General features: G+C 39.0%; 1 protein-coding gene across 4 annotated transcripts in view; it reads left to right on the top strand.

Annotated features, from left to right (window-relative positions):
• The window catches only part of esyt2a (extended synaptotagmin-like protein 2a), a 53,732-nt gene that overhangs the window by 36,882 nt on the left and 2,903 nt on the right, over positions 1 to 13,947 (top strand). For 2 of the 4 annotated variants that reach the window (XM_078934369.1, XM_023965407.2), the window contains exons 12-24: positions 471 to 519; positions 1,840 to 1,929; positions 2,029 to 2,124; positions 3,003 to 3,104; positions 5,908 to 5,970; positions 9,671 to 9,742; positions 9,826 to 9,912; positions 9,997 to 10,146; positions 10,216 to 10,625; positions 12,877 to 12,975; positions 13,068 to 13,199; positions 13,291 to 13,396; positions 13,603 to 13,652. In XM_078934369.1, coding sequence (XP_078790495.1) covers positions 471 to 519; positions 1,840 to 1,929; positions 2,029 to 2,124; positions 3,003 to 3,104; positions 5,908 to 5,970; positions 9,671 to 9,742; positions 9,826 to 9,912; positions 9,997 to 10,146; positions 10,216 to 10,625; positions 12,877 to 12,975; positions 13,068 to 13,199; positions 13,291 to 13,396; positions 13,603 to 13,652 — 1,506 coding nt within the window. The remainder of the gene's footprint in view (positions 1 to 470; positions 520 to 1,839; positions 1,930 to 2,028; positions 2,125 to 3,002; positions 3,105 to 5,907; positions 5,971 to 9,670; positions 9,743 to 9,825; positions 9,913 to 9,996; positions 10,147 to 10,215; positions 10,626 to 12,876; positions 12,976 to 13,067; positions 13,200 to 13,290; positions 13,397 to 13,602; positions 13,653 to 13,947) is intronic. The other 2 variants (XM_078934370.1, XM_023965409.2) reach the window with 1 other exon arrangement.

Genomic DNA, 13,947 nt, shown 5'->3' with positions numbered 1-13,947 from the left:
AAAGTGCATTATAAATAAAATTTATCATTATTATTATTATTATTATTGTAAGGGTGACCTTGAGTGTCCAGAAAATTGCCTAAATAAATAAAATTATAAATAAATTCTTATAGTTGAAATAAGACCCGATTAGACCTTCTTTATTTATTCGAATCAGCGCTAATAGCCACACTCCCTTTATCTCCCGACAGCCATCAGATCCTGTATTCACATAGTGAGTGCATCTGTGAATGTCTGACTTTAATTTCCCATCAGGCTGTGCAGAGTCACGACTCAGCCAGCAGCAACCAGATGAGTCAGCATCAATCTTTTATGTACAGATGAGAGAGAGAAAAAAAACGAGTAGAGTCTTCATAACTAATTCAAAATGTCTATCAACCCCAAATTCCCATATAATCATCTGTTTTTGCATGTTTCTTAGTAGAACAGCTGTTTGTTTGTGTTGTAACGGTTGTGTGTTTGTTTGTCAGTCTGAGCCTGGACCTGGTGGAGCTGCAGAAGGTGCTGATGGTGGACCAGGTGATGTCTTCTTCTGTTCCTGCATCTTTCTCTAATTCCATGCAACACTTCTGTTGCATGGAGTTGCATTTTTGCATTCATGCATTTTTCTTGTTTTATGCATAAGAAATAAGAAAATACATTATTTTTTATTGTAATCTTTATATTAAGCGTTTAAAATATGTTTATTCATCAGATTAAGTTTCAAGCTTTTTTAATAAATGCAGCATCAAAAACAGAGAAGCATTTTAAAGACCCCTTCCATAAGACGCTATATTTATTACCATCCTCATGAATTACTTTTGAACTTAAACAGGATCTGCCAATTATCATTTGACCATAAAATGCCTGTTTCCAATGAAAAAATGTCAGAATAAAAGCGAACACATTTTCCATCTCAGTCTTTCTCTGAATGAACTTCATGATTGATGATTAAAGCTGTTTCAAAGATGTAGTTATTCAGGGTTACATGCAAAAGGATTTTTGTCAGAATACTCCTCCTGAATGCGTGCCTTTGTCTTTTACATCCTCCTCAATAAATATTGTATGCATCATGCTGTTGAAGAAAACCTCTTTTAGGTTTAGAGATCAACTTGTCGCAGGTTCACCACACATCTTCCTGCAGCACATAAAAAAAAAACACACAATTCTTTTCCTTACAGTCCCAAAATGGAAACACTGCAGTCAGTCATGAAGCTTTAAAAAAAAAACACGTTTTTAAATTTGTTAATACAAAAAAAAAGCATTGATGTTATTTTACTGAGCAAAAACTAGCATATTCATATCCTGCAGCAGACACTGACTGCAAGGACAATATATTGTTTTTGCAATTCTCCTCTCTTACTGCGCCTTTGTGCGAAAGAATATTTTGCCCCACCACATGCTCACCAAGATGTATACACACCTAGTAGCAGTGAAAATAACGTGGAGATGTTAATAACACGGAGATAAAACCAACAGAAAAGCTGCCATTTCTCATGAATTTCTCATTCGCACTGAGGGCGTGTTACCACAAAGACATTCTTACTCAGTCTCACTCAGTCTCAACTTAAACACTCCAGATTCTCCCTTCTGTGATGTTCAGTGACATATAAAGTGTTGAAAGAAAGTAGTGTTTGTAATGTTTTAAGGCCTTCCACAAGAAATGGTGAAGCTCTGAGTCATCAAGTTCCTTTGCAAGATTTCACTTTTTTCGTTTTAATCAAATTAAGGAAACTTTACCATAGAATCCTACTTTGGCAGTTAAGTTGGCCGTTGTGTGTAAGAAAGTGTGTTAAAGGTTTAAAGGTTGGGTTAATTGAGAACATGCAGTTATTAAAATGAAGTCCGCCTCCTTCTCAGTGGTTCCCCCTGGATGACGCACGGACGGGGAAGCTGCATCTCAAACTTGAGTGGTTGTCTCTGCTGCAGACGCCGGACAAGCTTAACCAGGTTTGCTTTGGGAAGAAAGAAAATATTTGATTGAGACTCGGCTCTGCTGAAACGGCAAAATAAAAGGAGAATGTTGCTGCCTGTGCCCCACCCTCGCAGGTGATGGCAGACATCGGAGCTGATCGGGGTCAGGCCAATGACGGGCCTTCGTCTGCTGTGCTTATCATCTTCCTGGATTCAGCCAAAAACCTGCCGGTGAGAACATACACTGAAACCAAAACTAAACCTATTCAAACAACCAAAAATTAACAAATAACCCCTGCGATTAAAATAAATCGTTCTTGGTCTTTTTTTGGTCAATTTTGTTTGAATATTAGATATCTTTTTCTTATCTTCCTGAAGGTTGAACTTACTTTTAAAGAGTCCTTATTATAAATGTGAAAGGTAAAATTATGCATCCAAGATTTTTTTCTACTTCTTAGCTACATATATCTGTGTCAATGTACACAGAAGTGCACCGTATTTTCTGGAGTACGAGTCGCGTTTTAAAATTTTTTTTTTTAAATATAGTTTGAATCTGTGTGCGAATTATACTCAGGAGCGACTTATTTGTGATTTCTTATTTACATAAATAGGCTCATATATTCATAATGTCCCCACCAACGGGTTGTCCTTTAAAGGTTGTTTCCTGCTAACATCCATGAGAGGGCACTGCATGTATGTTTATCAGTATTAGCTACTGGCAGCAACGCAGAGGTAGCGTTGGGAATCTGTTCATTCTCCTCCTGAACTCTATGGTATTTTTCTTATTTCTATCAAGACAATATTATTTTTGTTTTTTATTTTTTCCTTCCTTGGACAAATGCGGGACAGCAAGTCATCAAACTGGGTTACATAGAGACAGAAGTACCGCTTAAAGTGCCATCTGTCAATCATAACTGGGGTATTATGCATTTTTTGGTTCCTGCGACTGGTACTCTGGAAAAGGCGGCAAGTATCAAAATAAAAGCTCAGTTTTTTTAAGGGGATTTTAATTCTTGATCACTGAACTCCAGAATTAGCTTTACTTTTAACTTGTCAGCTCCCTCTTCCTCTTTTCTCTCCTTCTCCTACTCCTTCCTTGTCTTCTAAAGAGCGTCTTCGAGGGGAACTTGGGCTCTGGCTTCTTAAAAGAGAGGCGTGCGGCGGGCCTCGTGTTTTGCGAGAACACCGCTACTCTCTGTAGGAGCTTATTTGTGAGTCAGCTAGATGTTTTTCTGCATCCCAGAATCCCATTGGTGTGGAGAATGCCGAGGTGTGATTTCCTCTCCCAAGCAGCTTCTGTTTGCTTGTTTTAGAAAGTGAAGGATTTGACCCTGCATTTTGGTAGCATAAATCCTTCCTCTGCATGGAAAATAACTCCTTTCATCTCCTGTAGTATTCATATTTTTGGCAAAGTTTGAGCCAAAAAATAGAGACTTTAGCATGAAGTTAGATTTAATAGCTGTCAAAATCATCCTTCCCTCTGTACTGCCTTCCAGGAGAGAATTTGTTTAGTGGTTTTCCAGTTTTTTTAGCCTGGAAACTAAACTTTTTTTCTTCATTTTCAAAGTTTAAAACTGTTTAAAAGTCAGTAAATATTATTTATAAGTCCCTTTGTTGAAAATAATTTTAACGTGTTTTTCAGGGTTTTACCAAAATGAATAAAACTTTTGGACTGTAAATTATGTTTAAAAGCTTGTTGAAATTCAGAGAGAAGGAAGGTATTTTGAATTTTTGATTCTGTGGGGCAACAAAGGCTTGTTTCCCTTAATCCCTTCTGAAACCATAAACTGTACAAGAGATGGACAGAAGTTTTAATCTCTATTATATTAAAAATAACAATAATCCAGTGGTGGACTGTGCATTACACACTGGGGTCTTCAGTAGTGCTACGTCTGAATCACTCAACCCCTCATTAATCAGTTTACAATGCAGAAACCAGCTTTGCATTGCATTTGAAAATTCCTGTGGCCTCAATAAATGCCTCTAAATAAACAAAAAAATAAATGTTTTTATTTAAATAAATTCAGAATATTATTTATTATATTTATCATTTTACTCATTAAAAAATCGGATTATTTGAAGACAGAGTCCATCCTCTTCTCTTTCCTCAAAGACAGTTTGATCACCCTTCCATGTAGATTATCAGTTCCTTGAGAGAGCCGAGTATGTCCAGTTGTGTTTTTGCGTAGGTTTTAATTCGCTTTAGAGCCAAAAATGTCCGCTCAACAGGCACAGTGAAAACAGGGATGGTCAGCACCAAACACACAAATCTGTTCAGCTGTTCATGCTCTGTCAGATTTTTCTGATGAAGGAAGTCAAGGAGATCAGTGGGAGATTCTCTTGCTAAATCGTCTATGGCACACATTACAGTCAGCTCTGTTTTTAACTGAGACAGATCAAAACGTGCTCCACGTCTCTGTCTCAAACTGGAAAAGGCTGCATGAGACTTCCTGAAACTTCTGTCCGACCAGGAGGTCTGAATACTGTGATGTTGTCTAAGCCTGCTTGAAGGCCCTGTTGACACCAACTCAAAATCTGATTGGTTTAAGGTGATGAATGCCCGACAATGATTTTGCATTGACCCTGCCTGGCAACAAAAGAAAGGTGAAATGCGATTGGTTAAATGCTCCAATGTGAAAATACGTCTGTCTGGATGCAGCATTACCATCAAAAACACAATAAAAGGGAATGGAAGGACCATTTGGAATGATTTCATGAGTATACATGGGCAAAATATAATTAACACATGATTCAGTTATTTTTTTAGGCCTTCAGGGAAGGTCGTGAAGGCCCTGACATCCCACCACTGTAATAATTCAGTTTAAAAATGGAAAGACCTGATAAACCCACGGTATTACAGAAGTTAATTCAGTCACCAATATTTTCACAGTATAGACACCGCCATCTTTGAGCCACACAACATCAGTAGGTAGTGATTGGTCTGAGTAGGTTTGAGTTTCTATGGCAACTGCTCTCACCAATCAGGAGCGAGCTTGTTGGAACTCCACACCTCAACCACTTGAAAACAGGCTCGGGAGAATCTGTCAAACGTTTCAGATGTTCGACGTGAGACCACATACTTTTATTAAGGCATCCTATTGGTCAGTTTATAACTTCAAAAAAGAATAAATATCAATAAAGAAAAAATATTTAATAAAATAGGATTAGCAAGAACATGCTAAAAAATGGAGCAGAGAAAGAATAGGAATAGGATTTTGGTTTCTTGAAACCAGCTGGTACTTCCTGTTTGGAACGCAATGGGGGAGGAGTCACTCAGTCCTGTTCTCATATGGAGTCAGCGGTTAAATATTTAGAACAGAAACAAATCAAACATAAATCCTCTGTCTACTGAACATTGGACAGACACTTGGTTGTGGTTTCATTTAAAAGCGATCATGTGTTTTGGCCATCTCTGGTTTACAGTTTATGGTTAGAGCTCACTGGGGAAAAGGGTTTCAGCCTGTCATGACCACTTTGGTCACTCTATATGTCCTCCTTCTAAACATACATTGAGAGCTGCTGATGTGGTGTTTTTGAAATTGGACACAAAGATGTTGTTTTAGAAGTTGGGGCATCTGGATTAGTGTCTTCCTGAAATATATTTTTGTTCCCTGGTTTGAAAACACTTCAATCTTTCAATTTACCTTTGGCTGCTTTTGCTGCAGACAAAACTTGTGTAGCTCTTATGTAAATTCTCTAAGAACAAAAATGGAATGAAAAGGTTCCTTAAGTCATCATAAACTGATAAAACATCAGAATTTTTGAAGAATTTCCGCCTGACAGGAACGTGTAAATTGATGTATGCCTTTGTTCGGGGAATGGAAATAACCATGTAACCATCCATGTTGTTTCTCTGTCTCACTCTTTGGTGCATCTTACATCTCTGGTGATGCTGCCATGTTGTCATCATCGCATCCTCCTCCTCTTCCTCCCTGCATTCCTTCCTTATGACCTCCTGGTGTGTTTGTCTTTGTTGTGCATTTTGTGCTGCTCTCTCTTGGGGGGAAATCAAAGCGCAATCCATTAGAGTTCCACCCAGCAGGGCCGAGGAAGGCCTCGGTCAGTGAGCTCATCAAGGTAACTGCACTGCAAAAAAGAACATCACATGCTCGCACAGTTTGACCACAGAGATGTGGACGACAAGCTCAGAAAGATGGACGTTAATCGAACAATGAAGAAAATGTAGCCATAAGCACATTGGGGGGAGATCAGTGAGTGAAAAGATGATCTCACCCAGTGTTTTTCAACCGGTGTGCTGCCGTGAGACATGGTCAGGTGTGCCGTGGGAAATTACCCATTTTCCCTGATCTAAAAATATTTACCATCTCCAGGATATCAGCTCTGTGTTCATCCAAACGGGGCCCTCGTCTTTAGCGGTGTAGCTTTCCACAGAATCCAGTATCAGAACCGTGGAACAAGTGAACAAAACCACGAATCTCAGTGAAGAGAGTCTGTCTGGCATCACTACATCTCCCATGATGCATTGTGTTAAAGTGACAGCATCTCTGCGCTACAATGAGTCTTCCCTGTTCACTGTCTTGAAACCACAACGAACACACTTAAAACAGTTTTTAAATCTTCTTGATGAAATCAGAGGTCAACGGTTTAGTTCTCCTTCAAGGTTTGTGTTTTATGAATAGCCAAACATCCCAGAGTTTGGTCCAAGTCATTTTTCTAACTGAAACACTTTTCTAATAATGTCTGGATTATTTTATAAATTGAATTTAAGAAGAAGTAATAACAACATTTAAGAAACAGGATTAAGGTGAAGTGGCCTACAGACATAATTAAACTAAATTGAAACAATTTAATCATCTTTTCTTTAAAATGATTCATCCAACTAAATTCATGATTTAAATTTTGAACCCCCCCCCCCCTCTCAAAAAGAAAAAAGCTTGCCTTGTGTGGTTTGTTTGTCCTGCATGTGCATGATAAGATGCTGAAAAGAAGAGACATGATGTGCAAAGCACAGAAGCTGCTAGCTGTTTTTCTTGGTGCCTGTCCTGGCTGAATACATTTGACTATAAGCTTCTGTTAGATTTGTCATTTTTATTCCTTTTTTTTTTACACTAAATCCTTATTAAACAAATAAGGAACAATGAAGTGTGCTCCTTCAGCCTGAAAGGGAGTTTCTCTCCTAACAAAGTTAAGATACGGACATCTTTGGAAATTGAGTTTTTTTATTTTATTTTTTATTTAATTTAATCTGTTTATAAGATGAACAGAGACCCAAACAAGAAAAAAATTGCATGAGATTTATTTTTTATTTCTATATCTGATTTATTGGTTTATTTGAATATTAAACATAATGGAATACTAAAATAAAAAGGTGCAAAACCACAAAGCCATTTAAAATATCAATACATTGATTTACATAAACAAAATGAAAAAAAGATGTTGAAAGATGATACCATTTTCTTGACAGTGTTTGCTGTAATGCAATAAATACACACACATGAGATTCATTAAATATAGTAATTAGCAATTAAAGTCAAGTACAGTTTGATTTGTTGCTTGAGTGGGAAGAGGTGAATTCATATAATCCCACCTCTGTTGAGTTATTTATAAGATAAAAAACAGACAATTTGTCAAGTGACAAAATGGAGTGCTTATTGATAGTCCTCTGAAAACATTCTTACATCATTTAGTAAACATTATTATCTATCACACCTACTTCTTGCTTGTCATCAGAATGCATTATCATATTAATCCAGCAGCGATAGGTTTTTGAACATATTTCAAATACCAACAACACAAGTGTGATGCTCTACAGCTCATGTAGGAAAATAATACTTTTACAAACATTACAAGACATTTTTAGAAACACAATCTCCTGATTACTCCCCCAGTTGCAGCCTTTTAACTAACATTATAAAGAGTAGCTGGTGCAGTTTTACTGACTTGGTTGCAATATGAGATATTGCCACCAGATGGCACAACTTTGTTCCCCCTATTTTAAGCTTTCAGTAGAACTTTTTGAGTTTAGTGTTATTTCCTCCACAGGAATCATCAAAAAAAATAGCCAATCCTGTTTTTTTCTTCTTCATTTTAAAAGAAAAAAGCCCTCCATCAGTCACAGACATATAAGTTTAGTCACACTGCGTTTACAGCACTGTTTACATTTGTCACTCTTTTTGGACTAACGCAAGTAAATAGAGACATCAGGCTTAAACAGTTTTGGGTAACTGATACAACATATCACGGTAAAGATTCACTGCAGAATCAAAGAAGAACCTGTTCAACTTAAAAAATAGCTCCTTCTGAAACAAAGATACATGTATGAATCAATATCATCAAGGAGCTGCAGTTTGTTTTTTTAGTGTCCTGAGTGCCAACTCAGAAGTAGAAATTGTTCCAATTGTCAAACCAAAACCTATTTTTGGTTTCACCACATTGAGTCCTGCTTTGAGCCCATGACAAGAAACAAAAAAAAAAATATTTTAGGATGTCCACTACAGGGGGTGTTAGCTGCAGAATCAAAGTAAATCAGTAGCTGTTTTTAAATAGATAAAAGTAATCGGAATAAACGCATGATCAAAATAAAAATCCGTCATGTACACGCGCCGTTCGGAATACTTTGCCCCGATCAGATTCATTCAGATAAAAATTTCCTTCCGATTAGAATAGGTGGGTTATGCTGATTGTTGATCTACAATTTGTTCCGATTGTGGGTCACTACTGGGCTGGCTTTACGTCATGCATAGACAGTGTGGCGCTCCAGAGGAGGCTTTGGACCACAAATGGGACCGGCCGGCTCCTCCGCGCGAGCGAACCATGTCTCAGAGGAGAGCAGCCGGATGTTTGTGGGCAGGAGAGGGTGCTTTGTTAAGGTGTGCACTCCGGAGGAGGCTTCAAACCACAGTCCATCCGGCTGCTCTGCGTGAGCAAGCTGCAGAACTCAGGAGAACCGTGTCGCCCCGGAGAACTGTGTCTCCAAGCAGAGGAGCGGCTTTGGGACGGTGTGTGAGCTGGCGAAATGCAGAAATGCTCATGATTGCAAACAATCACATGAATTTGTGTTTCCAATCGTGTCCAGACAAAATAAAGGCAGATGTTATTCCTACATATTCACGTGCAGTCAAGATGCACGTTGATTGCGGTATTGACCGCATGGATTTTTTAAGTCCATCAACATCTAAATGTTGTTTGCACATATTAGCCGTATCCTAACCCTTCTTCCGGGAGCGTGCAGCCAAGAATAAAGCACTGGCCACATGAGTTTAAGAAATTATGAGCGAACAGGCATTCAATAATAATCAAAACAATAATAAAACCAAGTTTAGAAGATCATCACGCTCTATGCCGCAGCTCGCTATATTTACGGCTCCGGCCGTTTCCGGTATTTTAGATAGGTCTGCGAATGTTAAAATGACTTGGTCATGCGCTCAATTTTTTGGGACGCATGCACACAGTTCATTTCTAAGACGATCTTTTATCCAATCAAAGCTATTTTTGTACATGTAACCACAGCTAGGACACTTTTCATGTGCTGCGGGTCTTGGCATTACTCCGCTCTGCTCCAAAAATCTAAGCTGCTCATAACAAATGTGTATGAGGAACAGCATTTGCATTCGTCTGCTATTGTTTCTCCATTCCAAATGTGTTTCTGAAATTTTTTGGTTCATAAAGGGCCTTGCATCTAACTTGCTTTCCTTTTAAATATAATATTTTTTCAGATTTTCAAAACTTTAAGGAGTTTAAAGTCCATTTTTGATTAGTTTATGCGAATCTACTCTTTGTACATCTAATTCTGAAGTACTTTTTTTTTTTCCTTTAGACTAAAAAAGTCACAAGTGACCCAAATCCATTTGTCCAGTTCAGAGTGGGACACAAATCCTTTGAAAGCAAGGTGAGACGGCCTCCGCATCATAAAAATCCCATTATGTCTTCTGTGAAATAGACTTCATTTTCTTAACTCGTCTTCTTCTCCAGACCAAATACAAAACCATTCAACCACTGTGGGAGGAAAACTTCACCTTCCTCATCCATAACCCCAAAAAACAAGAACTAGAAGTGGAGGTAGGAAGTCCTGTGCTGATTCGGTCGGGCATCTTTAGTTGCAGTTACAGGTTCGGCTCATGTTTCAAAACTTACATCTCAAAGGTGAAGGATGCCAAGCATGAGTGTTCAATGGGAACCATATCGGTTCCTCTGAGCCGCCTGGTGGAGGCCAAGAACATGATGCTGAATGAGCATTTTCCCATGAAGAACCAGGGGCCAGGCTCCACTGTAAAAATGAAGATGGCTCTCCGGGTAAAAAATTGAAAATGGACAAAAAAATGGCTTTTTTTTTTTATTTTTATTAATCACCTTTTGTTTTAGGTGTTGAGTCTAGAGAAGGACACATCTCCTGGCACAAGGTCTAACCCATCCGCAGTCCAGGTCCACAAGTCAAGCTCTTCTAGCCCGATGCCTAGCCCCTCTGTGTCCTCAGAGTCTGCCATGCCAACCCCAAACGACCCCAGCATCCCCCGCTCCGCCTCCGTGTCAACCCAGGACCAGCAAAGGGAGCCCACGAGGCCCACAGACTACAAGGACACCGGATCAAACCTCATGAGAAAAGGGGGACGTGGAGGCTTAGCGGAGAATGGGCGGAGCACCTCCAACCTGGCCCTCTCTGGCTCCCAGCTGTACCTGGCTGATGGCAAAGAGTCAACACCCAGCATCGCGTCGGACATCTCCAACCCCTACGCCACTCAAGAGCTACAGCAGAGACTCCAACAGCTTTATAAGTATCTGTCTAAACAGCTTTTTTTTGTGGGGGAGTGGGGTACAAAAAGGGTCTTTCTTCATCTGAAGAGTCATTTCACCTGGAATATGTCTGCATTATTGAATATTGACAGTTTTATTTTCTTTTTGAGGAAAATAGCTGGAACAGAACTGTCTCCATCAGATTCACGCAGCTTTATTTCTCGTCCGTTTACTTTTTTTTCTCTGTCTTCAAATAATGCAGAAATGAAAGTGTGATTGTGAGGGACAAGTCATGCAACTAGCCAATAGTTTGTTTTTTTTTTGCTTGGGAGGCCATTTAAAATTTGTTTTAAAGGAAAAAAAACTCCTTTTAAAGAACACAGAAAACATTTTTCAGAGGCTCTGAATGGTCTTGTGTTTTAGGTCAAGAAGGTTCGGTTAACTTTAGCTTGCTAGGCAGTAAAAATGTCTCAGTGGTTGCAGGATTTCACTGACAATCATCTTTACACTCAAATGTTGAAGTAGAAATTCCGCAAACAACAGTTTGTAACAATAAGGCATGAAATGAAAAAATGATTTGGAACAAAGTTTCTTTTAATTTTCCTTATCCTCAGGTTCACACCGCCATGTGTTTGCTTATCATTCTTATGCAAACACATTGTAATATTAGTATTTATGCTGTTTGACAAGTTTTTGATGAGCTTAGAAATGTGGCTCCATTAAAAAAAGAAGGGAAAGAAAAGGGCTTCCTCCCGAACTCATCACTGCTATCCCTTTCCAAAATGTTACATTTAGCGGAAAAGTGTATTCATTTCTCTGATTCCATTCAAAAAAAAATTAACTTTCATAGAATATAGATTCAGTGCCAACTATTTAATTGATTTTAAATATTTGTTTATTTTTGCATAAATTCGGGTTCCAGCTCATTAAACCCACAAAAAGAGGATTTCCGAAAAAGTGGAAAAAGACACTTAGAGAGAGAGAATACTGTGAATAAATCAACACTTATCAGTGAAAAGATAGAGATTGTGATCCCATCAAATAAATCAAAATAAAGTATTTCGTTATATGGTACTTCAATAGTATTGAAGTATTTTATTGAAGTATCAGGACCCAGGGCCTGCTACAAGATTAAATTTGTATCTCCATCCAGATCCTCAGCAGAAGAAATCATGAAGTCCTCTAGAACTGTTTCAGTGATTTTATATTGACGAAAGCGGAGTTAACTGACACCAGCGCTGGACATTGAACCCCCAAATCATGACTGATTGCAAAGATTTCACACATGACCTCAAGCAGCTTGGGTTCTGCTCCTCACCACTCTTCCTCCAAACCCTTAGACCTTGATTTCCAAATGAAAGGCAGACTTTACTTTCATCGGAAACCAGGACCAGGGACCACTGGCCAACAGTCCAGTTCTTCTTCTCCTTGGCCTAGATGAGACGTTTCCTTCGTTGGTCCAGGCTCAGAAGTGGCTTGACCTGGGAAACCTGACAGTTGTAGCCCATCTCCTGAATGCACCTAAATGTGGTTTTAATGCTGTTACTCCACCTCATTTCAGTTTTTCTGGATGTCTGCATGTTCGTCAATCTTGTTTTTTTGTTTTTTTTTGGCAGTGCATCTTCTCCTGCCACATTTTGCCTTCCATTAGACTTTCCGTTCATCTGCTTGTATTCAGCGCTCTGTGAACAGCCAGCCTTCTTAGCCATGAACTTTTGGGGATTACCCAGAATGATGATCCTCTGGATAGCTGTCAGGTCTAAAATCTCCCCCAAATTGAACCAAGCTGAGACAATTGAATCAAACTGAACCAATTTAAAGACATTTGGGGAACCTGTGCAGCTGGTTTGAGTTTAGTAAAGATTAGTTGGTGAAATTCAGTTGAAAACATTCATCCCCTCCAGAATTTGAGCAGATTTCTCCACAGTAGTGTCGTTTTTCTTTAAATCATGTTTTTGTGGGTTTTACTAGCTGGAACCCCCAATTTAAGTAATTTTTTGGAAAGGGTATGTATGTACTTGTGGTTCAGGCGTTGTACAGTTCTCATACTTTCTGACTGTAATCCCAAACTGAGCTAATAGCGGACTATGTCATAGCTTGTTCTTAAATGTGGAGACTCTTTGGTTTGTCGTTCACAATCATTTACAATCAGTCACGGTCCAAAAGGACACAGGCTCTTAGTTTTCACCCAATGGAAAATGCTGTAAAGATCTTTTGTAGTGTTTCTTTGACTGAATGTTCCAATCTTTGCTGTTGAAATGACTGCCTCTGTGTGTGTTTGTGTGTGTGCAGCGGTTCTGGCCTATCACACCCTCCTCTGGGGGAGATCAGGCTAACGATCCGATACTCCATGCAGAGGAACAAACTGGTTGTGATCGTTCACTCCTGCAGGTGTGAAGCTGCTAAAGATCCTATGAAATCAATACCAAGCCTTTTCTAAAAACCAGAGTTTTCACCTCTGACACTTGAACCTGCTCTCGCAGAGACCTGATCTCATTCACCGATCATGGCTCCGATCCGTACGTCCGCCTCTACCTGCTCCCTGACAAGCGGCGCTCTGGCAGAAGGAAAACCCATACCATAAAGAAAAGCCTGTCCCCCGTATACGATAAGCCGTGAGTCCACCTCTTCCTTCCAAATGTTTCTGATTATTTTTCATATCAAATGGCGAGTTTTTCAGAAGCTGGGCGGTTTCTTCCCACTCAGGTTTGAGTTTGACGTTTCCTTGGTGGAGCTACACAGGAGAATTCTGGATGTTGCAGTCAAGAACGGTGGCGGTATCCTCTCCAAACACAGAGGCCTACTTGGAAAGGTATACATATATATATATATGTGTGTATATATATATATATTTATAGTTTTTTTTAGCTGTCTGAACTCTTTATAACTCCTCTACTAATGGAACACAATCAGTTTTGTTAGGTGCTTTGAGCTTTTTGTAATTCAGTCTCCTTCCTCTCAGATATTCTACTGTTTGGACTCTTGAAAGAATGATTGTTTTCTTTTTTTTCTCATCAGGTTCAGGTGGATTTGAATTTTGAAGAAATACATAAAGGTTTGACGCTATGGTGGGTACTAAACCCCAAACACAGATTTGTCCAAATTTACAGCTCATGAAGAAGAATAAAAGTCAAACATACTTGGAAATCCGAGTGGGAAATCATAAATAAACATTTCCCGTAAGACAAGTCGATCATGGTTGAGCTAAACAAACACACTGGTCTAAAGCTTTAATCTGCAAACATTCAACACAGGTCCTGGAGGTCTAAACCTCACATTTTATGTAGTTCCGAAAGTGTTTAAAGTACAAATGTCAAATTCTGGTTTCACAGTTGTAAAGAGAATTTCCTATGACTTGTTCAA

The sequence above is a fragment of the Oryzias latipes genome, chromosome 17 (genome assembly GCF_053564925.1).
Source record: "Oryzias latipes strain Hd-rR chromosome 17, Olatipes_Hd-rR_3.1".
In the NCBI taxonomy this organism is placed as follows: domain Eukaryota; kingdom Metazoa; phylum Chordata; class Actinopteri; order Beloniformes; family Adrianichthyidae; genus Oryzias; species Oryzias latipes.
This window is presented reverse-complemented; position numbering and strand designations above follow the sequence as displayed.